The sequence below is a fragment of the Ursus americanus genome, chromosome 17 (genome assembly GCF_024610735.1).
Source record: "Ursus americanus isolate L20-20 chromosome 17, mUrsAme1.1.p, whole genome shotgun sequence".
Classification (NCBI taxonomy): domain Eukaryota; kingdom Metazoa; phylum Chordata; class Mammalia; order Carnivora; family Ursidae; genus Ursus; species Ursus americanus.
Window position 1 is genome coordinate 9,785,588 of NC_142143.1, and position 25,283 is coordinate 9,810,870.

Below are 25,283 nucleotides of genomic sequence, written 5' to 3' on the forward strand. Positions count from 1 at the left end.
GCGGGCGGCTGCGGCGGGGGCGGGGGGCGCGAGCGCGGGCGGTCGAGAGCCATGGGCCCCCGGACCCCCGCGCTCTGAGCCGGGGCCGGCCCGACGATGCTGACGCCCAGGCGGCGCCGGGGGCGCGGCGCGGGGCAGCGCTGAAAGTTGGGCGGCCCGCGGGGAGCGGCGCGGGACGGCCCCGAGGCGCGGAGACCCGGAGACCGACGGACAGACCCACAGGCAGCCGGGGAGGGGGGCGGCGCCGGCCCGCCGAGTTCGCGGGGAGGGGGCGCCGGGACTCCCCTCTCCCCGCCCGGGACGCCGCCCGCCCGACCGCGCCGTGGGATGTAGAGCCGGCTCGCCGCCTCCTGGACCTTCGTCGGACCCTCCGCCCCGCGGTAAGCCGGGCTCACGCCCACCGCCGGCGCTGTCCGTCTGTCTGTCCGGCCGCGTGCGTGTCTGTGTGTCCCGTCGAGGGGGCGGATGGGAGCCGTTGGCCCCGTCCGCTCAGCGCCTTATCCCTGCGGGTCTCGGATGCCAGGCGCGCGTTCCGCGCCGTCCCGGGAGCTGGCAAGCTCTGTGGCTCTGTCGCTTTGTCCGTCGAACTTTCGGGAGCGTGAAGGTCTGGGTTGTGGCCAGAAAGGCGGAGAGGGGTGGGTAGAAGAGGCCTTGACCTCCTGCCCCGGCCACGACCTTTCCCTGCCTCCACCCACCCCCAGTTGTCAGCCGCTTCTGAGGAGCTTCGAGGCAGGTGACTCCTGCCTCGTGGCGAAGGGTGGGGGGGGGTCCCCTTTCCACTTCCCCGGCTGCAACCTGTTTGCAAATGGCCCTCTGATCCGACAGAAAACAACATCCCACTTCTCATGCTTTGAGCATCTACTTTAGGCCAGGTGACCCCAAGGTGGGGGGACAGGGGTCCAGTCAAGGAGGTAGTTCACATTTCAGAGCCGTAGAGATGGAGGCTGTGGAGAGAGGCGAAGACTGCTCTTCTCTCCCTACAGGAGAGCCCCAAGGAAAGAGAGGTCTGAATGAGCCCCTGAGCAGGGAAACTTCCCTGCCTCCCCACCAGCATCAACATCACACTTCTGCCTTCAGGGCCTAGGCTCTAAAATGGGGAGAGGATGCCGGGAGATGGTAGGTGGGAGTGTGGTGGAGGGACTAGAGGCAGGGCAGGCTGGCGAAGTTGGCAAGTCAGGTCCTTGAGACCAGTAGGGTGCTGAGCAAGTGGTTGAGGGAACGGGGAGCTGAGGGACGGAGGTCCCAGGGCCACGGGTGCAAGACCCAGAGAGGAGACAGACCCGTGTGTGTGTGTGTGTGTGTGTGTGTGTGTGTGTGTGTGTGTGTGTCCGGAGTTTGGGGAGCTTACGGGGAGGACTTTTGGGGGCCTGAGAGCCACACTGTAGCCCTGCCTTGGCCTGGGATGAGAGGAACAGAAGCCAGAGGAATGTGGTGGGATAAGGTCTGGGTTGCAGACCCAACAAAGGCTATTGGCCATTGAGCTGACCCGTATCCAAGTTGGAGCCTGGAGGGCTGAGCCTAGAACATTCGACTGTTCTCCACAGGGAGGAGGGCTCCTTCTGGGGTTTTCCACACTGGGAAGTGGGCTTCACATACCCTACATGCAGGCTCCTGGAATCAGCTCACTAGCTGAGGGACCAGCACCCTGAGCAAGTGACCCTCAGCTTCCGTATCTGTGGAATGAGGACACAGCTCTCTGCCCCACTGACCTCCAAGGGCTCAGATGAACTGAGAGCTGTTCACAGGTTGGGGAGAGTGCTGGGCAGACGACAGTAAGGACTCATTTTACCTTTGAGAAGGTGAACAGCTAATGGGGAGAGAGGATATGGCCTCAAATAGAGGATTGACCAAAAAGGGGATTGTCCAGAAATTAGAGGGGGACCTGGGGCTTCGGAGCTATTCCTCAGGAACCTTTGGTTACCCTTCAAAAGGAAGCTCTTCTCCCGGGGCGGGGAGAGCCTCTGGGGTGACTGGGAACAGACGGAGCTGGCCTTGAGTATCTGCTGGGTGACCTTGGGCAGCTGGCTTGACCTCTCTGGGCCTCAGTGTCTTAACTGGAGAATGGGGATGTTGGTACTGACTTCATTGGGTTGCTGAGTGATTTACAGACGATGTCAGGTCTCTGAAAGCAGCTTGCAAAAGCCTGGAGCATAGTAGGTTCTTAGACATTTGCAGAACACAGAATGAAGTAGGTCTAGGAGATGCTGTGGAAAGATTTCTTAGCTTAGGATAAGAGGGAAGGGGAGGAGGAACAGTGTAGGCTTACAGGGCGGGTTGGTTCTTAATGTGGATCTGGGGGAGGCGGGGGTGAGAGCTGAGGGGGGTGTGAGGAGGAGGGGGCCCCTCTGCAGGGACCACTGAGTCACGAGGACATGTAAGCGACATGACAACCAGCAACATGGTAACCAGGAGACTAGTGGCGGTGGGAAACGGAGCTGGAGCGGTGTGTTGGGGGGGCAGGACTGGCAGTCCTGGGGCTGGAGGGTCCAGGGAGGAACCAGGCTGGTCTCTCAGAGTGAGGAGGGGACCCTGAGGCCAGGTGGGCTGGGGCGGACGGGGGGCCAGGGTGGAAGGAGAGGAGGTGACTCCGGGGTCTGCCGGGCAGGGGGGCTTCTCCTGCACCTCCCCAGGCTCCTCGCTCCTCTCCTCCACATCTCCACTTTTCATGCCTCTCCCCCCTAGGATGCCAAATTTGGCTCACGCAATCTGTCGTCTCTCTTCTGAGATTGGCACCGGGACCAAAGCCGAGTGCATTACATGCATTACATCACCGCCGCTCCCCCTGCACGAGGAGAGGGAGGGACGGAGGGCCGGGGGGCAAGCGGCCAACCTTCAACTTTCATTCCTGTCTTCCTGCTCACTCTTGCCGCCTCAGTCCCAGGGGGTGGGGGCTTCCGGAAGCAGCCAGGCAGGGCCTCGAGGCAGGACAAGGGCTCCGATCTTGGAAAGACCCCAGGGCCAGGGCAGGTCAGACCGTGTTGCTGTCCCCTGGCTAGGTGGCACCGGGGCGGCAGGGAGCCCAAGTTCAGGACGATCTGTCGTTGCCTCGCCGGGTGACCTTGGGCAGGTCCTCCCGCCCCATGCCCTGTGCAGGTCTACCTCTGTGTGGAGGACAGTTGGCCACTCGAGATCTTGGTGAGTGTCCTGAGAAAAAGATGCCCCTGAGCCCTGCTGCTCTCCTGGGCACAGAGGAGGAGGCCGGCATTTCGAACGGCTCTGTGGCTGACCGCCGCCTTATGGCTCCATCTCCACACCTGTCAAATGGGGACGAGAGAACCCTCAAAGGCACGAGGTGTGAAAGAGATAGTGGACGTGAAGGTGAGAGACAGGGGAAGAGACAGGGTCTCTGGCCCTGAGCCAGCAGACCCTCAGGGCCCAGTGGCTCCCTGCGTGCTGGGCGGGAGGTGAGGGGGCAGTGGGATAGCAGCTCAATACGACAGAAGGCCTGGAGCTTAACTCCCTGGGCTGATGTCCTCGTTTTATAAAAGTGGAAACCGAGGCCCAAAGAGAGAAGTAGGCCCCCACCGCACGGTCACAGTAGTGGTTTGGGGGTAGAGGAAGTAGAGCTGGGGCCCGAACCCAGGGCCCTGGCTCCCAGGCCTGCCTGGAAGTAGGTGGGCAGGTAGGCAGATACACACCCTGTGGAACGCTCTGGCAAGACCGGGCAGGACCCAGGAGCTTGGAGGGCCCAGTTCTCACTTTGGCCTCCTCTGTTCTCCCTTCCTGCTCCCTGGCTCCCCTCGTCTCCACCGTCCGTGAGCATTAATCCCATCCCTCGTTCAGTAAACTCGAAGAGCTCCCTTTTGGGCTCATTTTAAAGCGAGTTCCAAGCAGTCCCAGGCAGGGACAGGCTAGATTTGGGGTTAAGCTAGAAGATCATGGCCCCTTCTAGAAGATTCTCAGAGCTGGAGGTAGAGAAAGATGGGGAGCCTCTGTGGCTGTTTTGTGAAATAGTGAGCTCCTTATTCCCAGAGCTATTTAGCAAAACTGGATGAGTACCTGCCAAGAATCCCGTCCCAGTGAGTCCTGCTTTTGGGTGAGGGTGAATGACACCCCCACCTCCAAAATCCCAGGAGTCTTTCATATCCCAGGAGAGGCTGGGGAGCAGCACCAGTCGCTTCCCCGGTTTCCAGCAAGGAACCTCACATTCTTACGCCAGGCATTGGGGTAGGAGCTTTTTGCAAATGCTTTCTCTTATGATCCTCCCAACAACCCTGCAATGTCGATTTGGTGACCCTGTGTTACAGATGGGGGAGCCATGGCTCAGAGAGTCTATGTGATTTGCCCAAGGTCACACAGCAGGGAAATGGATGAGTCTGGATTTGAGTCCCGGCCAGTCTGATTCTTGGGGGCTGTCCCTGGGACTTCCTTGAGAAAAGAATGGAAAAAGTCCCTCCCCTGGGCTGGGGTTTGGCAGAAGATGATGTGTCGCCCCCACAGCATGACACCCCCTCAAGGATCCTCTGGGGGCTCCATTCTGAAGCCATGGATATAGACGGGCACCCAAGGAAGAACTCACTTTCCGAAGGGGAAGACTAAGGCACAGGGACAAAGAATGACCTGCTCAAAGGCACCCAGTCAGATTTGGGCCAGGGGGTCTGTTCCCTGCGCTGGTGGGTCAGGAGGGTCCTTTGGGCCGACGACGGTTTGAGGTCTGGGATCAGAGGTGCTGACTGCTCGGTGGTTTGGCAGAGGGCTGAGAGAGTGCTGGCTCTAGGCTAGGGCTGTGGGTAGGGGGGCTGGCCTCAGGAATGCAGAGAAGGGCGCAGAGAGAGAAACCAGCAGGGACCGCAGGTCCACCTCTGTCCTCCCGGGTCCTGCCCCAGCGCCACCCACAGATGTCAGTGTCGTACACTCTGTGAGGTCATGGAAACCTGTGGGTGGAACCTGCCTGGCAAGAGAGGAGGAGCTTGGCGCCAGCAGCCTTGGGTGTGGCTCCCAGGGCGACCTTAGGTCAGTTCGACACCCTCCCTGAGCTTGCTGTGTGAGAGAGACTCTGGAAGGAACCGTCTAGTTCCACAGTGTAGCTGCCGGAGGTCTGTTATCTCAAAGTGCTCCTCCCATCCCCTCAAGGACCCTGGGCCCCGGGCAAGGGGCAGGCAGGAATCCTGGAGGTTGGCATAACCTTTAAGCCTCCCGGGCGACTCAGCCCTCCTTGAGGTGTGGGGGGAATCTCCGGGCGCAGCCCTTCTTCTCCTTTTCATCTTTATTTTTCTCCTGCTCCCTCTTCCCCTCTCTACGTGGGCTGATCGCTGCTCAAACTTTTAATTCAGATGGTAATTGAAATAATAATACGGGCTGAGGCCCCTCTGCTTGTGACGCTGCAGCTGGTGGAGCTCAGCTATGAATAGACCTTGAGTCACACACGCGCGCTCCTGCAGGCGCGCACACGGGGCTCGCGGGGTGGTGGGTGGGGTGCAGCGTGGGGGGCAGGGTGGGCTCACGCTCCAGCTGGCTCTGGGTCTCGGCCCCCTGCTCTCAAAGGCCTGGGACACTTCTGCCCCTGCCACCCACTCTCTGGTCCCTATGGTGAAGCCGCAAGACTTGGGACATCCACGGTCCTCTCTGTCTACAGAAGGGGACACTGAGGTCCAGCAAGGGGGAGTGGCTGGCGGGACACAAATAGAAAGTGGCTGGGACGAGGTTTGAGCTGGTGGGTTTTGCTTGATTCTAAGACCACTATTCTGTTTTAGGACACGCCGGCGGGCAAACAGGGGAGGGGAGCGCTGGGGTGTGGCGCTGCCCCCCCCTTTGGTGTCCCCCTGCCTCAGTCCTCCCAGCACACGCTCGCACGCTCTCTCGTGCTCTGGCACACACTCACACAACGCTCTCCCATGGTCCCTCACACGCACACTCAGACGCCCGGCTGCTCGGGGAGGTGGTGCCGTTGCTTGGTGGCTGTGTGGACAGGGAGGTTTTCTTGGGGGTCCTGTGGCAGGAAGGGGGACAAGCCCCCGCGTGCCAGGCTCTAGGCTAGGCTTTGTATTCATGGTTTTACTGAATCCTCCTTGCCACCCCGCGAGAGCCATCACTCCCACTTTTCAGTTGAGTAAAGTGAGGCTCTGCTAGAAGCCCGAGTCTGCCCAAGGTCCGGAGGGTAGAAACAGCCATACACCGTTGTCCTGCTGGAATGCTCCCGGGTCCGGCCATTCTGAGAGGGTCCCTTTGGCTTGCTGGAGGAAACGTGCATCTCTTGCAGCCCGGGGCTCCCCTTTCTCAGCCTGTGCCAGTTACCCCGTTCCTCCCTGGGGCTACCTGGCCAGTGATTGACCAGCTCTCGTGCCAGCAGCCGGAATATCCGGTCTCAGTGCGCAGGGGGAGGCGAGGTGTCCGTGAGGGGCATTGGCAGGTCAAGGAGAGAGGCTGCCAAGACAGGTGGTCCTTGGTGTTTGGGCCCCAGCTGGAGGGGTGTCGGGAGAAGGTGTGGTCATGGTTGTGGCCCTATCAGCTGGGAGCGTTGGTCTAGGCCTGCTCAGGTGGACCCAGCAGGGGCCTCTGGAGGGCAGAGGGGACATGCAGTCGGACATGGGGAGTGCAGTTGAGCAGCGGCACCCCTGGGCCTGGGAAGATGGAGAAAACTCTCCCCAGCATTTTCTGGTGGCCCCATCTGCTCCTGTATCTGCTTTTTCTCCCATACACTTCTGGAACATGGAGCAACTGAGCCCAGAGACCACAGTGAATCACCCAAGGTCACACAGCAATGGTGGCAGAATTGGGGCCGGACTGGCCCAGGGCTCCTGACTCCTCTGCCTCCCATCCCCGGGACTGCCAACACCCGTCCCCTCTCTCACACACTCCCTATCTTGGGGGAGGGGGGTTGTTTAGAGGTGGGAGGGAAGAGCTGGGTCTCTTCAGGCCCCTCTCTGGGAAATCCCCAGACTGGAGGGAGGGAAGGGGCAGCAGCCCCCCGTCACAGCTGAACAAGGAAGTCTGCCCAAGTCAGGCAGGCCTGGGATTGAATCCCAGCTCCCCCTGACCCACGTACCCCTTGTGACCTTGACTGGGTCACTGTCCCCCCCTGGGAACCTCTCTTAGCTCCTCTGTGAAACAGGGACAACCTGTGGCCATGGGGGATGTGCTTGGCTTTTCCCTTTTGTTGCCCTGTCTCCTGTCAGAGCCCAGCTTTATCTGGGCTGCAGGATGGGAGGGGACCTGAGCTAGGCCAGGGAGGAGAGGGTACATGACTGTGAGGGACTGATCCCATTTTACTGAAGGGGAGATGGAGGCCTTGTAGAAGGAGTTTGCCCAACCTCAATGTGGTGGCAGAATTGGTTTTACCATCTGGCCTCTGGGCCCCCCACCCCCCTCCCAGCGACGTTTCTCCCCTATCCTCCCCTGCAGCTCCCCTCCCAGTCTTGACCTCTATCCCAAACCCCCACTGTAGGCCTGAGAAGAAGTCCAAGCCCTCCGTCCTGTGACAGTTAAGGCTCCACTCAGCCCAGGGGACAGCTGGAATGGGGGCCAGCGATTTGGAAACTCCATGGGACCATATAGGGGAGACGACAGGTACAGAACCCGAGGTGTCCTGGTCGTGGGCAGCAAGGTGGGGGAGGGCCGAGGGGCTCAGTCACTCTGGCACATGCGCAGCAGAGCCCCCTACACCCGTCTTGGTAGGGAGCTCACCATCTCCTGGGGCAGCCCACTGTGTCTGGAAGGTTCTGTTAATGGATACCTGCCTCCAACTTTGGCTTTTGCTCTGAGGGAACCAGCCCATTCCCTCCAGGAGGGGCGACTAGCTTCCCCCTGCTCCCCCAAAGCTTCTCTCCTCTGGCCTCCGTAGTCCCAGTTGAGCCCCGCAGATGGGAAACAGATCTGGCTTCAAGTCCAGCTCCACCCCTGAGTGGCTGTGTGGCCTTGGGCAGTGTATTCACCTCTCTGAGCCTCCATCCCCTGACCTACGGGATGGGTTTGTGCCCCTACATCTGTGGGCTGCTGGGAAGATCCGTGAGCTTTGAGAGTAACACGACCCATCGACCCATCATTGACAGGAGCTGCCGTGTGGCCCGACGAGTCAGGGGCGACTCCTGCTGATTGCCAGGCCCCAGCCCCCATGCTCACTGGCCTCCCCTTCAGACGCTGCTTCTCTCATTATACTGGGTGTCAGCGCCTGCACTCTCTGCCGAACCCTCCAGACCTGCTTGGGTGGGGGCAGGGCTGGCTGAGCACCCGCGCCAGGCCCAGCAGCTGCAGATCCTCGGGCCACCTGACCTTGGAAAGAGCCTCTCTGGCTGGGTTTCAGAGCCATCCCCCAGACACTGGGCAACAGGGAGGAGAAGGAGCCAGGTGGGGCAGAGCGCGGGCATGGCCTCATGCTGGAGCCGGCCTGGGTCCCTGGGGTGACAGGCCAGGAGATAGGAGAACAGCCTGACAGCCAGTCAGGGGACGGAGTTACAGTTATCAGCTGCACTGATAGCACGGCAGAGCCTCACTCCGCACGCTCTAGTGGGCTGCCCGGGGAGGGGGTGAGCTCCCTGTCACGGGAGGTGTGTAAGCAGCTTCTGAATGACATCTGTTAGGGGGATGGCAGCAGGTTCTGATATAGGGCCAGAGAAAGGGATCAGACCCAGAACCCAGAATCCTTATTGTCTGGGCCACGGGATGGAGGTCCCGTGATCCTAAGAGTCTAACAGACTGTTCCAAGGATTCCCTCATGACCTCCAACAACTGTCCCCACAGTTGTACCCTCCAAAAGCCCATGGTCCTAGCATGCGCAGTCGCAGCTTCGAGACAGGCCCTAGAGGCTTGTGCCCACCCGGGGACACTGGAAAAGAAAATAGACAAACCCTAGATCCCCCATGTCAGCCAGTTCAGGGCTCCAGAGCACCCGGCAGCTCAGGGGTCCTCCGAGTACGTCCGGGTCCTGATCCGTGAGTGGCTGTGAAATTGATTTAGTGAGCTCACTACTTATTTTTTTAATGAAATAAAAAAGAAAATGTCAAGTGCTTCATATGTAGCGAGCGTATTATTTTGCAATGCTCTTGTTACCGTTTTTAAAATATATATGTTGTATAATGAGTAGCAACGTACAACGTGTTTGTTTTTAATCTGGGTCTTGGTCAGAAAGTTTAAAAGCTACCGCCCTGTATAGAAATCCTGGAGGCAGCACTGACAGAGGCTGGGGTGTGCAGATCCCTCTCTTTTCCAGGATGCTCAGTTCCTAAGAGTACAAGTGGCGAGAATTCCAGGATGCCACTCTCCTATCCTCAGACCTCCCTTCCCTGGCCCAGCAGCCCATTTCGCTCGGGGCTGTCAAGCCCCACAGTCAGCAACCCCCACCCCCACCCCCGCCGCAGGGCTCAGGGCCACTCTCTGCCCAGCCCAGGCCCAGCCCTGCTTCCCCTTCCCATTTCCTGCTTGTCCCACATCTTCCCGAGGACCTGTCTCGAAGCCCTCTGGCCTTGGAGACCCTTCGCCTCCTGTCCTCACCTGTTAACACGCGGAGCTCAGCTCAGCAAAGCAGGTTGTGTCTTACTCAGTTCTCTTCCGCCAGCACATGGTAGGTGCTCAGTAAACGTTCATTCATTCCACAGGGATTTGTAGGACACCCCTGAGGAAGCGCTGCGCTGTGGTGCGGACACACCAGGCGGGAGGGCGGAGGCCACACTAGCTCAGCTTGGTTTAGGGATGGATGGATGGATGGATGAATGAATGAATGAATGAATGAATGAATGGAGTCTGAGAGTCTCTGGCCTTAGGAGCCAGCTGGACCGATGGCCAGAATGATAAGAACGTAGCCCTCTGCCTGGTGTCGTAGGCATCCCCACAGGGACAGTCGCTCACGTCTGAGGCTGAGCAGGAGGTTGGGGTGGGAGCGGGGGCTGAGTGTGCCTACCCCTGTCTCCGGCCCCTCTGAGTCCTGTCTGCCTGCCCCAGCCTTCCCGGCCTCTCCCTCCAGTCCTGCAGCTTCTCTTAAGGGCCTAGAGCCTTTGGCGTGAGTCAGGGACCCCTGCTCACTCCTCTGGGAGTGAAGGGGACACCTTCGGAGAAGCCGGTGCTCTCCGGGAGGGGGAGGCACAGGCCCCGGGCCCCCGCCGTCCTGCACTCACGCCAGTGCCACGGAAGCTGTCCTTCTGGCCTCCACGCAGAGACCACCTCCGCCACGGAGAGGTTCTCCCTGACTACGGTGACAAAAATAGCTCCTCCTTGGTCACATTCTGTCACATCCCCTGCTTAGGTCCCTCACGGGAATGGTGACACGCGGATCTTGTTTCTTTGTCTGTCATCAGATGTTTGTGAAGTGTCCACTGTGTGCCGGGGACCGGGGCTCCGGGCTGACGCAGAGATTTGAGATCCCCGCACTTCACGGTGATTGTACGGAAATCCGTTTGGATCAGAGAAGTGCTGGGAGGGTCAGGACGCAGACAGAGAGGACCCCGGGGGCTTCTTGGAGGAGGCAGCCTCTGACTCAGAGCTGAACGGTAGCAAGGTGTGAGCAGTGGCGACTTGGAAGATTTCAACCAGAAGGAACAGCCTTGTCAAGACCGGAGATAGGATTAAACTTGAGATGTTCAAGGAACAGGGAGAAAGGCCTGAGCGGAGAGGGGTGGGGTGGGGTGGGGAAGAGGCCGTGCAGTTGTGTGGTCGTGATGTGGCCTGGAGCAGGGGGGACGCTGCAGACTGGGTGGACAGCGTGGGGGGCCGGGGTCCAGGCCCCAGTCCCACAGTTCACCTTCTTGGGGAAGCTTCTGGCCCCGGGTGAGGATGAGAGGGACCTTAGCCACCTCCGGGGTGAGGATCAAAGTTGTGGCCCGGGCTTGGCCCACAGTAGACACTCAGTGTCAGTTGTTGTACCATTATGACGATGATTGGCTTCGGGAGGGTGGAAGGCCGATGCCCAGGCCTTATTTGAACGAACTCCCCCCCCCACGCCCAGGTCACAGAGGGGGAGGGGTGAAGGGGAGGGGCCCTCAGGCTGTCTGGGGATTGCCAGGTTTGCGTTGCCTCTTAGCAGACGCCGCTGAGACCAGGAGCCCCCTCCGCCTGTTGCTGCTTCCAAGGACAAGTGGGGTGGTCGGGGTCCGTGGTATTTTAAGCCAAGGCCGAGCCTGGCCACTGCGAGACGTGGGCATATGGAGCTGTAGGAGGGTGAGAGGGGCCGTCTGGATGGGGGGTCCTTCGGGCTGGGAGGACTCGAGGAGGAAGGCAGGGGCGAGGAGCCAGGGCCCCCTTCGGAGCCTGTGAGCCCTGGAGAGGAGCCCTCAAGGGGGCTGGGGAGAGAATGGGAGGTGACGCCAAGTCAGCCCCTTCCAAAAGGGCTTTCTGCACATTACAGTTTACAAACTTCCCGTCCAGCGCCGCGTTTCGTCTTCACAGCGTGCCTACGAAGTGGGTGTTCTTCCTCCCCGTCTTACGGATGTGACTCAGAGAAGTCAAGGCATTTTCTCATGGGCGCACAGCACAGAAGTACAGCATTCTCAGGCTTCCTGGGATCACGGGCCCTTTTGAGGACCTTATGAATGCTCTAAGCCTTCTCAGAAAATACACATATGTATGCACTAATTTTAAAGCCTTCTATGTGTCTTTTTTTCTGTAGGTAATACATTCATATGGCTCTAAAATTAAAAAGACACAAACAGGAATACAGTGAGAATTCTTCCTCCTACCCATCCCCAGCCACCTGCTTCCCCTCCCCGGAGGCAGCCAGTGTCACCAGCTTCCTGGGGCTCCATCCACAGACAAGCCCAGACAGGCAAATATGTGTGTCTATAAATTTCGTTCTCTCCTTTTTCCCACAAATGGTAGATACTATACTCAATGTTCATCACTGTTGCCTTTTTTTTTTTTTTTTTTGTTAAAAGACACATCTTGAGGACCCACGTGGCTCCTTACAGGGCTCCCTCTTCCTTTTTTGCCGGCTGTGGGATGTGCCATTCATGGATGGGCATCGGGCTGCTTCCAGGCCAGGCTGGGCAGACAAGGGGCCCAGCTCCCCTCCTGTGTGACCCTCTGCAGGCTGGGGTCCCAGGAGCGCACCCAAGTGTCATACATAGGCAGTCCTGTGGCTCTCCAAAGCCACCCAGGTCCACACAGGGCGAGGCAGGAAGTAAGCCTGGGACTTGGCTCAGACTCGCCTTCCCCACACCTCCCTTCTTCCCACACCTCTTGTGAGGCCCATCAGAGAATCCAGGGAACCCTGTGCCGGTGCGGGTGACAGGTGTTAGCCCCCACATGCCCCACGGCCCCAGGGGACCCTCTCCTGCACCGTCAGCCCCAGCTCCTGAGGTCTTGTTTGCTGAGAGGCCGAGGTCGGGGTGGTGATCTCCACGCCAGCCTCCTTCCCCTGCTGGGGCATGTGCCCTGGACGTGGGCTGTGCCGAGGCCACCTCTGCTCCTGTCCCCTGGCCCACCGCAGCTACCGCGTCCCCAGCAACTGGCCTTCTCTGGCGCCCATGTCCTCACTTCGCCCTTGGTGGCTGGGGAGGGACAGCATCCCAGTGGGAAAGGGCTGGGGGCCGCCGGCCTCACATGGTCTGGGCAGGTCGGGGCCTGCTGGGCAGCTCTGCTGAAACTCCTCTTCTCCTGGCTCTGGTTGCTGCTCCCTCTGCTGTACCGGGTCCTCGTCCCCGTGCAGGGGGTGCCCAGGGGCTCTGGGGCGCTCCGCTCCCCTCAACATTCCTGCCCTAGGCAGCTGCATGTGCTTCCACAACTCCCAACACCGCCACAGGGTCAGCATCAAACAGCTCCGCCCCGACCTCGACCTCGGGGCCTGACGAGCTGCGGACTTCTCCACCCGCACACCCCACGGCCACGGCGCGCTGCAGACCATCACTCCTTAAATTGGGTCTTCTTTCTGCATCCCGTTGCACCTGTTCCCAGTACCCCTCTTCCCAACAGTCCCATGCAACCCGCCACCGCACCCTACAGGCCACCGTCTGGGCCCAGGAGGAGCCCACCCAAAAGCCTCCTGTGTGCATGGCACCCCGAGCGGGGCCCCAGCACCTCTTACCCCGTGGGTGCACCAGGCCCAGACAATGGAGGCCTCCGAGGCCAGACCAGGGCAGGGGGCCCTGGGAGCCACATCAAGGAGGGGGTTGGGTTTTTTTTTTCTTTTTTTAAGTAGGCTCCACGCCCAGCATGGAGCCCAGCACGGGGCTTGAACTCACGCTCCTGAGGTCAGCGTCATCATTGACATCAATGAGCTGATGTCAGGGGTTGGCCTTAACCGACTGAGCCCCCAGGCGCCCTAAGGTGGTTTTATTTCTTAAGCCTGGTGCTGGATACACAAGACTTTATTGTATTATTCTTTATCCCTATTTATCTTAAAGATTTCACATGAAAATTGAAAAGATCCAACCGGCAACACCCAGCTGCCTGCCCACCTGTTTCCTGTGACCGTGAGGGCGAAATCCGTAATCCTCCCCACCCCCTACCTCTGGGGCCTCAAGCTGGGCAAGTTTGCCCTCGCTCCTCTTGCTCACTTCACTCCCACTAAGTGGACTTGCTGCAGGTTCTCAACAACGCCAAACCCCTTCTGGAATGTTCTACACCCCACCTTTCACACAGACACACAATTCTCCACACCGACTTGACTCCCCGTCACTACTCGGGGCTCAGGTTCAATGTCACTTTCTCAAAGAGGCCTTAGGGGACCCGCGCCAAACACATCACGCCGAACTTCTCCTTCAAGCAGCTTACCACGATTTCTGACCGCCCAGCTGTGCGGATGCTACTACGCGTACAGCGTCTCTCCCCGGCTGAGCCATAAGCCGGGTGAGTCCACGGCCTGGGTCTGACCCGCAGCAAGGGTGCGATAAATAGTAATCTTGGAGCAACTTCGGAGGAAGAATGCGCAGCAGACCAGGCCCTGAGAAGCCACCGGGAGGCTGTGGGGGATTGAATCCCACCACCAATGTTCTGGAAAAGAGGAGCCTCCAGGGATCTACTCTCACCTTCCAATCCCTGTATAGAAGAAGGGCACAGGTGTTTGGGGACAGTCCGTTGGGTGGGACTGTCGGGCCAATCGAGGCCGCTCCTGTGGGGCTGGTAAGCTCCCGTCAGTGCCGGGGCCAGGCGCTGGCTGGGCAGGAAAGGGCACAGCTGCAGGTTGGAGCAGTGACCCTTGGCCCCCAGCTCCTGCTATTTGGCCGTAACCAGAAGGCCTCTCCGGACATTCTGGGGAACTTGCTTTCCAAGCCTGTTCACCTGCCGGCTGAGTGGCTGGGCGGGAAAGTTGGGAGTTGGGGTGCAGTGCTGGAAGAATGAGCCAGCTCACCCCACACTACTCAGAGCCCCTCTGGGAGCCCAGAGTCTCCTGTGCATCCAGCTCTATGATCACGGACCAGGTCCTGGCTCCAACTTGCCCTAGAACCCAGCTTCTCCTTCCCCAGAAGGACTGACTTCACAGAGCCTGGCACGTAGTAGGGCTTGATCAGTGTTTCCTAAGTGGAAGAAATGTGGAACGTGACCGTGAGTCCTCCGGCCAGCAGAGTCAAGTGTTTAATGGACGTGCTCTGGCATCGACCGCCTGTGTCCAAATCCTGGCTCCACCACTAACGGGCTGTGTGACCTTGGACAAGTTGCCGGACCTCTCTCTGCCTTCGTTTTCTTACTTCTTAAGTCAGGATAATGGTAACTTCCTCTGGGTCACGGCGGGCATGGCGGGAATTGATCAGCGTAAAGCACTCAGGAGACGGCCGCCACGGAGCAGGCGCGCTCAGTGCTCCGCGTGCAGTTGGCAATGTCACACTGGCGGCCGGTGGGGCAGGGCCTCCGTGTGCGGTGGGGTTTCGGGGTACGGAAAGTAGGAGGGAGAAACGGCGTTCATTGAGCCCCCACTCTGTGACAGTTGGCAATGCACAGCTGGCCCTCCCGACCACCCTGCAAGGTAGGCATTACCACGTTCCTTGGCCAATGAAGACGCTAAGGCCCGGAGAGGTCAAGGGGTCTGCCTGCTCCCACTTCCGGCCCAACCCGCCCCCCCCCTCCACGGAGATTGTGGCCACTGCCCTAGCTCAGCTGCTCCCTGGGCTCGTGTGGGAAAACAAACGGGCAGGGCCCTGTGATGGGTGCAGGGCGGGCTCTGGCGACGTGCAGCTCAAATTTAGGGGGAGGAGGATAAGGAAGGACTGGTCAGCCCCGGGAGTGATCTGTACCCCTTAGCGATCACGTAGGCAGCGCTAGACACGTGATGTGTGTGCTCCCATTTAGTCCTCCTTACAGTTTTATGAGGTAAGGACTATTGTTAGCCCCACCCAGAGGTGATGAGTGCAGGGACCAGAGAGGCTAAGTAATTTGCCCAGGGTCACACAGGCAGAAAGTGGTAGAGAATCCACTTCGGACTTGGGTCGAAGCGAGTGCAGGGGGAAGCTGTGGGCTCTTGAGACTCGTGAAGACGAGGCAGTCAGACCTCCCGGGTTCTGAGGAGCAGCACAGCGGCCTCCAGAGGGCTGCGGGCAGGAGGGGACACGCTGCCACAATGTCCCCCATGGCTAGATCCATCTCCAGCTCCCTTTTACTCTTGGAGGAACACAGCTCGGCGGCCAGGCCTCGAGCCCTTTCTCACCCCCGTGCAAAGCCCTGTGTGTCAGAGCTGAGCGAAGCCTCACCCAAACCGGGCCGGTCAGGCCTAAAAGGCTTCCATCAGAGCTGGGGGAGGGGCAGGCCCTGGGTTCCTCAGGGGGCTGGGAAAGGGGACAATGGTGCCAATTCCTTCCACATCCCTCAGGGAAATCTTCCCACCCTCGAGAACCCGATCTGGGTGCACTGAGTTAGCCCCTCAGCGCAGCCTCGCCTCGCCTCGCCTCGCCTCGCCTCGCCTCGCCTCGCCTCGCCTCGCCTCGCCTCACCTCTATTGCCCTGTGCCTGCTTCCTCTGGTAGAAGAAGAGTCAGCCTCCCTGTCCGAGCCCCAGAGGGGTTCCGGGATGAATGGGGCTGTTGGGACTCAGGAGCACCCAGCAGCTCCCCTGCCTTATTTCAGACTCTGTGCTCGCGCCTTGTCTCACTGCGTCTTCCTGCTCCTGCCAGGGAGCAAACATGGTCCCGCATTTTGCAGATGGAGATAAGGAGCACCTGGCTGGAGCTGTAGTGAAGCCAGGACGTGACACTGGGTTTCCCGGCCCCCAGTCCCCTGTCCTGTGTCACCACCACCATCATCACCACCATCAGCATCCTCACCACCACCACCACCAGCGTCCCCTGCATATTCCGTGCATTCCACCTGCAAAGCCCCGTGGAGCCCTCGGCCCGCATTTCTGTTCCTAGTGGTTCTCACACGCCTCCACAGGGGTTTGGTGAGGTAGGTACTGTCTCCGTGATGTCCACTTTGCAGATGAGGAAACTGAGGTCCAAAGGGGACACGCTAGGAGGTGACAGGGCCGAGACTGAGAGCCAGGACTCGCCGCCCAACCACGAGGGCTTAGCCAGCATGTTCTTTTCCTAAAGTTGAGAAGGAGCCGAGTGGAGCGGATAGGCAGTGAGAGCCGAGGGGCTCAGAGGAGGCAGGGCTGTGGCTGGCAGGGCAGCCAGGGAAGATTCAGAGACCGGAGGGGCTGGGGCTGGGCCTGGGGGGGGCTGCGGAGAAGCACGAGGGGGCTGCGGAGAAGCACGAGGGATCCGCGTCGAGCGGGGCTTTGTGGAAGGCGAAGGCAGCCCGATGCCGGAGGCTGGGGACCGGGGTGAGCCGGGAACCCAGAGCCAGCCAGACCTGAGTGGGAATCCCAGCTTTGGCGCTTCTGCTGTGCGACCCCCATCCTCATCCCAACTCCCCCAGCCTCCAGCCTGTGATTGTTCAGCTGGGAAGAGAAATAATAACCCTGCTAGTTGCTGTGGTTGGTGCTTTAATAAATACTTGTTAAATAAACAAAGGGCTGCAGTGACGGTTCAGGGAGACAGACCAGGCGGTGCCTGGCAGGGAGCTGACACTTCCAGAAGGTTCCTTCCCTGAGAGCAGCCACCAAGAAGAAGAAGGACGACAGGTTCAGCTGGGCCCCAGGGCTGAGCAGTGTAACCTCGGGCAAGTCATTTCACCTCACCTACTGTCCCATCCAGTAACAGTGACATGCATCAAGGCCCTGCAGGCTGGCTAAGTGTCCCCGCCTGCGGCCTTCTGCCCCCACCTCCTGCCCTCTAGAGAGCCTGGCTGGCCCCGGTCCCGGGAAGGGCTGCTGCTGAGGGCTGGGGGCCGGGGTGACATGCCCCTGCAGCCACCAGCGATTCTTCCGTGCGTGGGGTGGGTGCACACGGGGAGATCTGTCCTCACAGTCGGCCGGGGTTGCTAGAGTCCCCCTGGGGCTGCTGTCACTTTATCAGCTTTTCTTTGCCAAAGGGAGTTGTGGGCAAGGAGGGGGCATTTGGTGTCATAAAATCAGAGGGAAAACCTAATGACAGGCGTGGGGTCTTTTTCCTGCCTCCTCTGGACCCGTGGCAGGCAGGGTGTCCGGCCCTCCTCCTCCGGAAGGAGCAGGCTAGTGATGGTGCCAGCGAGTTGACAGCCCTGCTGGTCACCTTCACTATCTCCCTGAGGCCGGAATGTCCTTGGCTAGCTGCTGCCTCCCTGCGCCACAGCCCTGCTCTTGGCCTCAGTTTCTCTAGTTGTTCAGTGAAGTCTGGCCTAGGGGCTCCAGATTTGGGACATTGACAGCACCATAAAATTAAAGGAAAAAAAAAAGTTTGGTAAGAAAGGACCACTTTGCCAAGAAAGGACATTAAGTTTTTAAAAGCAGCCGTTATCTCCCATCCCTCATTTCCCTGAAGAAAGAATGTTAACCCTGAAAGGAGTCTTGGGATGCACTCATGATCAAGGGTAGTGACCAGCCGAGGAAGCTGGCCCGGAAGGGAAAGGACTTGTCCAAGGTCACCCTGCAAGGCAGTGAGGGGGGCCCGGCCTCCAGAGCCTCCGCCGTAGGAAATGTGCCGAAACCGAGTTCTTCCATGTGTGTTCATTTCCTCGCACACTTGTTGCAAGAGAATGAAGACCAGCTCCCTGCCTTCCGAAAAAGTACGGTTTGCTGGTAGACACGATCCAGGGGTTGCGCTCTCTCCAATAGGACAGCTATATTCAGAGGGGCTGATACCCAGTCATCAAGGCCTCTTGCCCCTCTTCGACCATCTGTGCCCCTTCTCTTCTGCACTTTCCCCTTGGGCCTTCGCTGGGAAGCCCCGTGTGACAAACAAGGGACAGAAATCCTGGCTGTCTCCCAGTGCTGTCACGTGAAAGCACGATGCCAAGCTCCGTACTTTTCACGTGCCGGCCGGGCGTTGTGCGGGTCAGCCCACGCGCTGGCAGGTGAGCCTCTCGCTCGTGCCGAGGGAGTCAGTGGTGACAGGAGTGCGCGCTTACTTGAACGGGTCCCTGCAGACAGGGCCCTCACCAACCGGGGGGGTCTCTAGGGGGACAGGCGACTCACAGGCTCCTCCGTGGTGGTGGGTGATGGGTCTGGGGGCGGCTTTCCCATCGGCCCGGGCGCGGACACTCCTGAGCACGGCTGAGCCTGGCGGAGCAGAGCCGTGGGCACAGGGCCTGGAACATTGCAGGGGTTGAAACACTGCTGTGACCAGGACAGGGGAAGCAGGGGTGCAGGACAAGCTGTGCCCCCACTGGGCCGAGATGTGAGGCTGGTGGGGATGGGGTGATGGAAAGGCAGGGGCTAGGGGTGACGGTTGAAGCTGGGGGTGGGGGAGTGTCGGGTGGGGACATGCGGAGCCTCAGGGCCGAACGTGGAGCCTGCAGCCGGGCTGATCCTGCCACTCGCATTCAGGACCGGGGACAAGTGGGCTGTGCTGCTGGGGGAGGACCAGCAGCCTAGTGCGGGCAGGGACCAGCTCCCTTACCCTTAGCCCTGGGCCCTCCTGGAGTGTGGGAGCCCCAGAAAGAGACTTCTCCTGCAGCAAACCGCACCCCAAGCTCTCCAGGGAGGAGGCCCCTCCTTCCAGGAGCGCCGTCACCTGGCAGGAGCTCTGGAGTGGGCAGGAGCAGCCCCGGCCCAGGGCTGGCCCGCCCTGCCTCACTCTGGGACCCTGAGCCGATCCATCCCAGGTCTGCACTTCCTGGGCCTCAGACACAAAGTAAGCGTCTCGAACTCAGTGATTTCTGGTTCCTTCTGGCTCTGGTTCCTTCTGCGGTGCTGCTGGAGGCATTCAAGACAGCGGGACAGAGCAGAGAGGGGGATGGTTAGTGAAGGAAGACCTCCCTAAAAGCTAGAAGGTGCCCCTGGCCCCCAATTTCTTCAGGGCTCGCACCTGGAGCCCTGGCTGTTAGGCCTCTGGGGGAGGTGGCAGACAGGGTCTGGGACTCCCAGCTCAAGTGACGACCTCTTAGGGGCCCGTCTTGCACATGCACGTTGTCTGTTAGATCTTCAGACCAATGGGTCTCCCGGGTCCTATTTTCCAGATGAAGAAACTGAGGCTCCCGGCAGCCAAGTGACTTGCCCATGTTGTGTGGTGGACGAAGGACTTCGGCGCAGGACTGAGGGACCCGGGGAGCAAAGGCGGGGAAGGGAGAAGAACCCAGGGTGGGGGGTGATCGCGGGGGAGGTAGGGGGCAGGGCTCGCTCTCCCCAGGCCTGGCCGAGGGAGGGAGTTTCTCCCGAGAAGAGGCGCAGGCAGGCACCAGGCTGTTGATTTCTAAATTACAGCGTTGGCGCGCCCGGTTGCTGCGGCAACCGAGTTGTCCTGAACGGGGAAGTGTATAAACATTGCCACAGATGCACAATTAGATCAGGAAGAAGAATAGAACAGAAAATAGAAACTTCCAGCCTTATATAATTCTGGGCCAAAACGTTACCGGGAGCCCAGGCCCAGGCCCAGCCCCGCCAGCGGCCGGGGCCCCGGGCAGCACCCTCTCTCTCCCGGGGCCCCAGGGGAGGGGAGGGCTGGAGGGAGGGTCTGGCCTCCGTGGGCCCAGCTGGGGCTCCTATCGCCCTGGCGGGGTGCGGGCCGCCTCCACTGAGACACAGCTGAAGGGGCTGACAGGCAAATGCTGCCTCTCGCCAGCTTCCTCCCGCTCTGGAGACGCGGGAAGACAGGCGGGAGGGTGACCGGCTTTCACCAAGCACCCACTCTCTCCTTGGGTCCTGTGAGGTAGGCTTTTGATCCCCGTGTTGCTGCAGGTGAGGGAAAATGAGTCTTCGGAGGCGTCACGGCGAGGCAGTGGTGTGTCCGCCTCCCTGCCTCCGGGTGTCCACACCCTGACACCATGGATGCTGACAGCACCTGGGGGCTGAAGCTTAGACACACCTGACTTTGGATTGACTCAACAGCTGTGTGGCCTTGGGCAGGTCACTTCCCTCTCTGAGCCCTGCTCCCTTAGCTGTGACTTGGGAATAGCAATGCCTACACAGGGGCCGAAGTTTGGGGCTCCCCCCTCCTCCATCTTGACCACCACCATTGGTGTCTTCACCCCCTTCTGTTCCCAACAGGTCTGGGGACAGGACAGGAACCGACACGGGGCCACGGGTCCCAGCACAGTCTAGTAGGACTTTCTGCAGTGATGCAAATGTTCTGTTATCAACTCCGGCTGGTCATGGCAGCCGTTAGCCACAAGTGGCTACTGAGCACTTGAAGTGTGGGCGACTGGAGTTAAAACTGTATTTAATCTTAAGTAAATGAGTAAATGTCCAAAGCCACAGGAGGCCATCGACTGCCCTATGGGACAGCCTGGGAGGATGTCCAGCCCCACAGGGAGCCAAGAGGGCAGAGGCCGAACCCAGGAGGTGAGCAGGGGCCAGAGCGTTCGCTGCTCCCTCCGCTCAGGGTAAGGGGGCAGATGGTGGAGCTGTGACCAGGGTCAGGAAGCTCCCCGGATGGGGTGGGGGCCCAGGAGGCTTGGAGGGGGTGGCATGAGGGCTCCCCTGGCCGCCTCAGCTTCTGGTCCCTGGAGGCACAGGCTCAGGCCCCCGACACTCCCTCCCCGTCGTCAGAAGCGCCTCACCTGCCGCATTCTGCCCGCAGGGCTCCTGGAGGTCCCGGGTCCTAGGCCCAGCTCTTCCCCTTCTGAGCGTCTCGGGGCGTTGGGGGGGATCCCCGGCCATCAGCAACTCACCTGTCGGGCTTCTCCCCCCCCCCCCCCAGGCCCTGCGTCTTCCCAGGTGACCACGCCGGCTTCAGGACATGCACGGGCACAGCCGCAACGGGCAGGCCCACGTGCCCCGGCGGAAACGCCGCAACCGCTTCGTCAAGAAGAACGGCCAATGCAACGTCTACTTCGCCAACCTGAGCAACAAGTCGCAGCGCTACATGGCGGACATCTTCACCACGTGCGTGGACACACGCTGGCGCTACATGCTCATGATCTTCTCCGCGGCCTTCCTCGTCTCCTGGCTCTTCTTCGGCCTCCTCTTCTGGTGTATCGCCTTCTTCCACGGCGACTTGGAGGCCGGCCCAGCGGCAGCGGCTGCAGCGGCGGCGGCGGCGGGGACCCCCACGGGCGGGGGCGGGGGCGCGGCCGCCCCGACGGCCCCCAAGCCCTGCATCATGCACGTGAACGGCTTCCTGGGCGCCTTCCTGTTCTCGGTGGAGACGCAGACGACCATCGGCTACGGGTTCCGCTGCGTGACCGAGGAGTGCCCGCTGGCGGTCATCGCCGTGGTGGTGCAGTCCATCGTGGGCTGCGTCATCGACTCCTTCATGATCGGCACCATCATGGCCAAGATGGCACGGCCCAAGAAGCGGGCGCAGACGCTGCTGTTCAGCCACCATGCGGTCATCTCGGTGCGCGACGGCAAGCTCTGCCTCATGTGGCGCGTGGGCAACCTGCGCAAGAGCCACATCGTGGAGGCCCACGTGCGGGCCCAGCTCATCAAGCCCTACATGACCCAGGAGGGCGAGTACCTGCCGCTGGACCAGCGGGACCTCAACGTGGGCTACGACATCGGCCTGGACCGCATCTTCCTGGTGTCGCCCATCATCATCGTCCACGAGATCGACGAGGACAGCCCGCTCTACGGCATGGGCAAGGAGGAGCTGGAGTCGGAGGACTTTGAGATCGTGGTCATCCTCGAGGGCATGGTGGAGGCCACCGCCATGACCACCCAGGCCCGCAGCTCCTACCTGGCCAGCGAGATCCTGTGGGGCCACCGCTTCGAGCCCGTGGTCTTCGAGGAGAAGAGCCACTACAAGGTGGACTACTCGCGCTTCCACAAGACCTACGAGGTGGCCGGCACGCCCTGCTGCTCCGCCCGGGAGCTGCAGGAAAGCAAGATCACCGTGCTGCCCGCCCCGCCGCCCCCGCCCAGTGCCTTCTGCTACGAGAACGAGCTGGCCCTCATGAGCCAGGAGGAAGAGGAGATGGAGGAGGAGGCGGCGGCCGCAGCGGCCGTGGCTGCGGGCCTGGGCCTGGAGGCGGGCTCCAAGGAGGAGGCGGGCATCATCCGAATGCTGGAGTTCGGCAGCCACCTGGATCTGGAGCGCATGCAAGCCACCCTCCCACTGGACAACATCTCCTACCGCAGGGAGTCTGCCATCTGACCTCCGGGCCCCGCCCTCATCGCTTCCCGCAAGAGCCTCTGCCGGGGGTGGGATGCCAGCACATCCCCTCCACACTCAGGACAGAGCTGACCCTGGCTCCGTGGACCTTCTGGAGGGAGGTGGGGGCTTCAAAGACTGGGGAACCCCTTCCTATTGACTCCAGAGCCCAGGCCTGGGAAGGGCCCAGGATACCCTCTGCCCTGTCAGCCTACCCACTGGCATCTCGGGGACCCCAGACCCACCACCCTTTTCCCACTGACACTTCAAGGACGTGCCCCCTTTACTCTCCGAACCTTGGGGAAGGCGGCTGGACTGCTGGGGGGTGGGCATCATGGAGTTCTGGGGTGGGCAGGGGTTAGTGTGGGGGGAGGCAGGGTGGGGGTGCGTTTCTTTTGCATGACTGTGACCTGTTGCTCTTGACTTTCTTTTGTAAATATCTATAAATGGAGAGATGGAGGCACCAAAGCCACCTTCTGCCATTTGTACCACAGGACGAGAAGGTGCAGTCCCTCTCTGTGAACCCCTCCCCCTCCCGGCCCGGGAGCCTAGCCCCTTCCCCCACGCAGCTGGCTGGTGCCCAAAGCCAGCCATCTTGGCCCCTGGATGGTGTTGGGTTTGGGTGCAGAGGTGGGACCCCGAGGGGCAGGATGAGGACCATCCCTCCCTGCGGTCCTTCCAGATCCCCGGGGTCCAGCCCAGAGTGACAATGGAGTTTGTAACTATATATTTTTAATAAAGTATATGGTCCATTAGGGGTAGGCTGGTTGCAGATGAAAAGCAGGGAAAAAGAGAGAGAGAGAGAGACCATGATGTGCGTGTGTCTGTGTGTGGTATGTATGTGTCCCTTTCCGAGACCCTGAGCCCTGGAGGGGACGTTACCACCTGCCATTCTCCTTCCTGGGAGCAATGGGCAAGATCCTGCGCGGGCCTCAGAGGACCTGGGCTTGAGCCGGAGTTTCACTACTTCACAGCTGTATGGCTGCCAGCAAGTTGCCCATCGGCTCTTGGCCTCAGTTTCATCATCTGTAGAATGGGATGAACCAACCCTCCCTCCCAAGAGATGATGGGCAGGAAAGCCCTGTGTGGGTGGCAGTAACCCTCTGTAACCCAGAGGGAAGGGGGAGGAGCCTGCCTGGTTACAGCTACACGCGGGGACACACTCCAGGCTGGGCCCATGAAGTTGGCCTCAGGACGCTAGTGAGAACGGCTCTCAGGGGGCAGCTGGGGAACCTGGTCCTAGTCGGACTTGGTTTCTGCCTCACTGTGGGTGGGACCTTGGGTCAGTCCCTTCCTTTCTCCGGGCTTCGCTTAGCCTGTGCTGTGTAACAAACCACCCCAAAACCTAGACGACAGTGCCGTATTCTTTCTCGAGGCTCCCTCGGTGGACTGAGTGCTCCGTTGCTCGGTTTTTGGGGCTTACTCCAGCAGCTGGGGAACGTCAGCTAGGCTGTAAGGTCCAAGATGGTCTCGTCCACGTGTCAGGTAGTCAGTCTGGCTATTGGCCGGGGCCTGTCTTCCTTCAAATTCCTTCGCAGCATCTCAGGGCAGTGACCTAAGAGGGTGAGGGCAGAAGCTACAAGGTCTCTTGAGCCTAGCCTTGAACTTGGATAAAGTCATTTCCACGGCATTCTCTTGGCCAATGAGGTCACGAGGCCAGCCCAGATTCAAAGGGTGGGAAATCAGACTCCAGCTTCTGGGAGCATGGTAAAAGTCACGTGGTAAAGGGTGTCCACTCCAGGGTGGCGTTGTGGCCGTATGTGGTAGTCTGTCACAGAAACTTTCAGTTTGAGAGCTCCTTCCAGCTCTGCCTCTCGTCCGCGTGCCAACCGCAGACCCAATAGTCGAGGCGTAAGGAAGCAGCGGGAGCCCTCGCTGCCCCAGGAATCTTCTAGCTAAAAGGTGCCACTACCTCAGGAGCACAGGGAAGCGGCAGACAGGCTCACCTACTGAGAAGTGCTTTGAGCTGCTTTGTGAATGATCCCGGTTCACCAGCCCCGGCAACGTGGCTGCCATTTGGGTAAGACATTGTGCATCCGACGTGCTTTCACAGTTTAACAAGAGAACCCGAGGCCTCTGTCCTGGAGAAAGAAGCTAGCCCGGGATCCAAGCCCCTCCACCCATAACTTTCCTCATGCCTCCCTTCACATGACACCCTTCCCGGCCCTTCATTCACTGAACTCTGACCAATTCCCAAGAGGCAGGGGGACAAGGATGGTGGCCTCAGTCTTTTCGGGGGCCCGGGAACTAAGGGCCTGGCTTGAACCGAGGTGAGGGTGGACAGAGGCCAGGAGGCCTGCTTCCCTTTCACTCACCCTCTCCCACACGGGGGCTAAGGGCGGGGCAGGGGCCGCCCCCATCAGGATTTCCCAGAGTGCTCCTGTGACCTCTGCTCCCCCAAGGGCCTGGGGAGACCACTCAGCAAGACAAAAGTGCAGCTGCCCCGCTCTCAGAAGCCCTGTGGTGCCCTTCTGCCAGGTGAGAGCACCCCTTGTCTCACCTCCCGCACAACTCATAGGAGAGGGAGGGCCTCCCCAGTCTCATCCTTAGTGAGAGGAGCCCGCCTTCATCTGCAGTGGTGCTTTGACGCCTGGGTAAGAGGACCTCAGACTCAGGTACCCCTGGACTCCAGATCTTTGACCTGGCTCCTATCTCAGAGGTTAACATAAGCCACGACCTGGAGGACACAGGAGAGGCAAGCTTTGACAAGGGCTGGGAAAGCAAGGCCTTTCTGGGGCGCCAGAGCGGAGTGCGGGCCGTGGGCGCTGGGGCGGGCCCAGGGGGAGGGGCCGGGGTGCCGGAGCCGGGAGGCAGCAGGGAGCTGGAGCTGCAGGAGGCTCCGAGGCCACGCTGGCTGCTGCAAACCCTTGCTCGCTCTGCTCTG

General features: G+C 60.3%; 1 protein-coding gene across 2 annotated transcripts; it reads left to right on the forward strand.

The window, feature by feature from the left end:
* The first annotated feature begins 102 nt into the window (after nt 1-102).
* Nucleotides 103-22,739, forward strand: KCNJ4 (potassium inwardly rectifying channel subfamily J member 4). Of its 2 annotated transcripts, none has more exons than XM_045779793.2 (2): nt 103-380; nt 21,008-22,739. In XM_045779793.2, the coding sequence occupies exon 2, from the start codon at nt 21,047-21,049 to the stop codon at nt 22,400-22,402; it is 1,356 nt and encodes a 451-aa protein (XP_045635749.1). In that variant the 5' UTR covers nt 103-380; nt 21,008-21,046; the 3' UTR covers nt 22,403-22,739. The 2 variants fall into 2 exon arrangements, with proteins under 2 accessions (XP_045635749.1, XP_045635748.1); XM_045779792.2 differs by lacking the exon at nt 103-380 and adding an exon at nt 16,005-16,235.
* The last annotated feature ends 2,544 nt before the right edge of the window (nt 22,740-25,283 follow it).